Consider the following 1,257-nt stretch of genomic DNA (forward strand, 5'->3'; position numbering starts at 1 on the left):
TTAAGTTGAAAACATGCTTTTAAAGGGCTCACACACAATGCTGCACGTGAATATTGGGTTTTTCATGTGCATCTCGTGCAATTCTTTTTTTTGCACACGGGCCAATATTTTTTGCGTTTGGGAGCATTGTGTTAAACAATAGTTCATAGTATTGCATAATATTATACATACAAAACCACCTAGTAATAAAATATTTGGGAAAAAAAGTGATGCGTTTTCCATGGCGCTCAGTATAGAATTATCATTTTGTGCTGGGCTCTGGCCAAATAAAACAGTTATACCAGAATATGTATACGGTTTAAGCTGCTCTGAGAATCATCTCTATATGTGGTGTATAGTTATTCATAAAATCATATTTCCAAAAGGCTTCGTCAAGTGCGCTTGGATTTCGAGGATTCTTGAGAGGACCATTTGGGTTACAATCTGCGCATGCGTTGTACCACCAGCCACCTTGATACTCTTGAGCACAGTTTCTACCAGCATCCAGATCATTATCTCTGTCAAATGTACTGAAAGCTGAACCATTTAACCCAATCATAGAATCACCTAATGGTGTCGACAAGATGGCCTTGATCCAGTAAGGATCAGCACTTGCTTCTGACTGGGTCCATGGAAAACTCCCAGAATACGTCATACGATAATTGGTGGATTCATCTTCGACTTTAAAGTTTTCATATTTCCGCCATCTTTCTTTCCAGTCTATATTATTAAAGACCTGCACAAATAAATGGTGTGGACGACTTGTCGTGATGTAGTGAATCTTGTCTAGCCCAAGCCAATGATTGGCTTCCGGCTCACCAAAACCATCTTTATAGGTGTTCCAGTTTTCATTTCTGTTCACAGATGGCCACCATTCCGAATTCCTCATGAGTGTGGAACCACCACCGCCGTCTTTCATATTACAATGAACTTCAAAAGCTGTTGGGGCTAAAGTAGGTTTAATAAAATAATTATCGTACGTATCCTCATTATAATGTCCTGATTTAAACCCTTCTGTACAATCTGAAAAATAGATATAAAACGTATATATTTTCCATTCTTCCACAATCCGCTAACTTTATTATATGAAATGTGTAGAGATTATTTAATGGAATTAACCAAAGAAGAATTAAAGATTGTATAATGTAAGAGCTAAATCTGCCTATGGCACGTCTTTTTTCTGGCTTCAAATGTTATATAAATTATTATTTAGACCTGTTTAGAAACATTTGTAGGGTGCCACACACTGTGAAACTTTTCTCTTTAGTGACTTGTCCC

At 37.2% G+C, this 1,257-nt stretch overlaps 1 protein-coding gene across 1 annotated transcript; it reads right to left on the reverse strand.

The window, feature by feature from the left end:
- Positions 1-298: 298 nt before the first annotated feature.
- LOC126807758 (angiopoietin-related protein 1-like) lies at positions 299-868 on the reverse strand. Its single transcript, XM_050532538.1, has one exon. It carries the CDS (start codon positions 866-868, stop codon positions 299-301), a length of 570 nt encoding a protein of 189 aa, XP_050388495.1.
- Positions 869-1,257: the final 389 nt, after the last annotated feature.

The sequence above is a fragment of the Patella vulgata genome, chromosome 9 (assembly GCF_932274485.2).
Source record: "Patella vulgata chromosome 9, xgPatVulg1.2, whole genome shotgun sequence".
NCBI lineage: Eukaryota > Metazoa > Mollusca > Gastropoda > Patellidae > Patella > Patella vulgata.

What these genes read in the sequence shown, in the direction of transcription:
- LOC126807758 (XM_050532538.1), bottom strand. Translation starts at nt 868, where the DNA reads ATGAGGAATTCGGAATGGTGGCCATCTGTGAACAGAAATGAAAACTGG.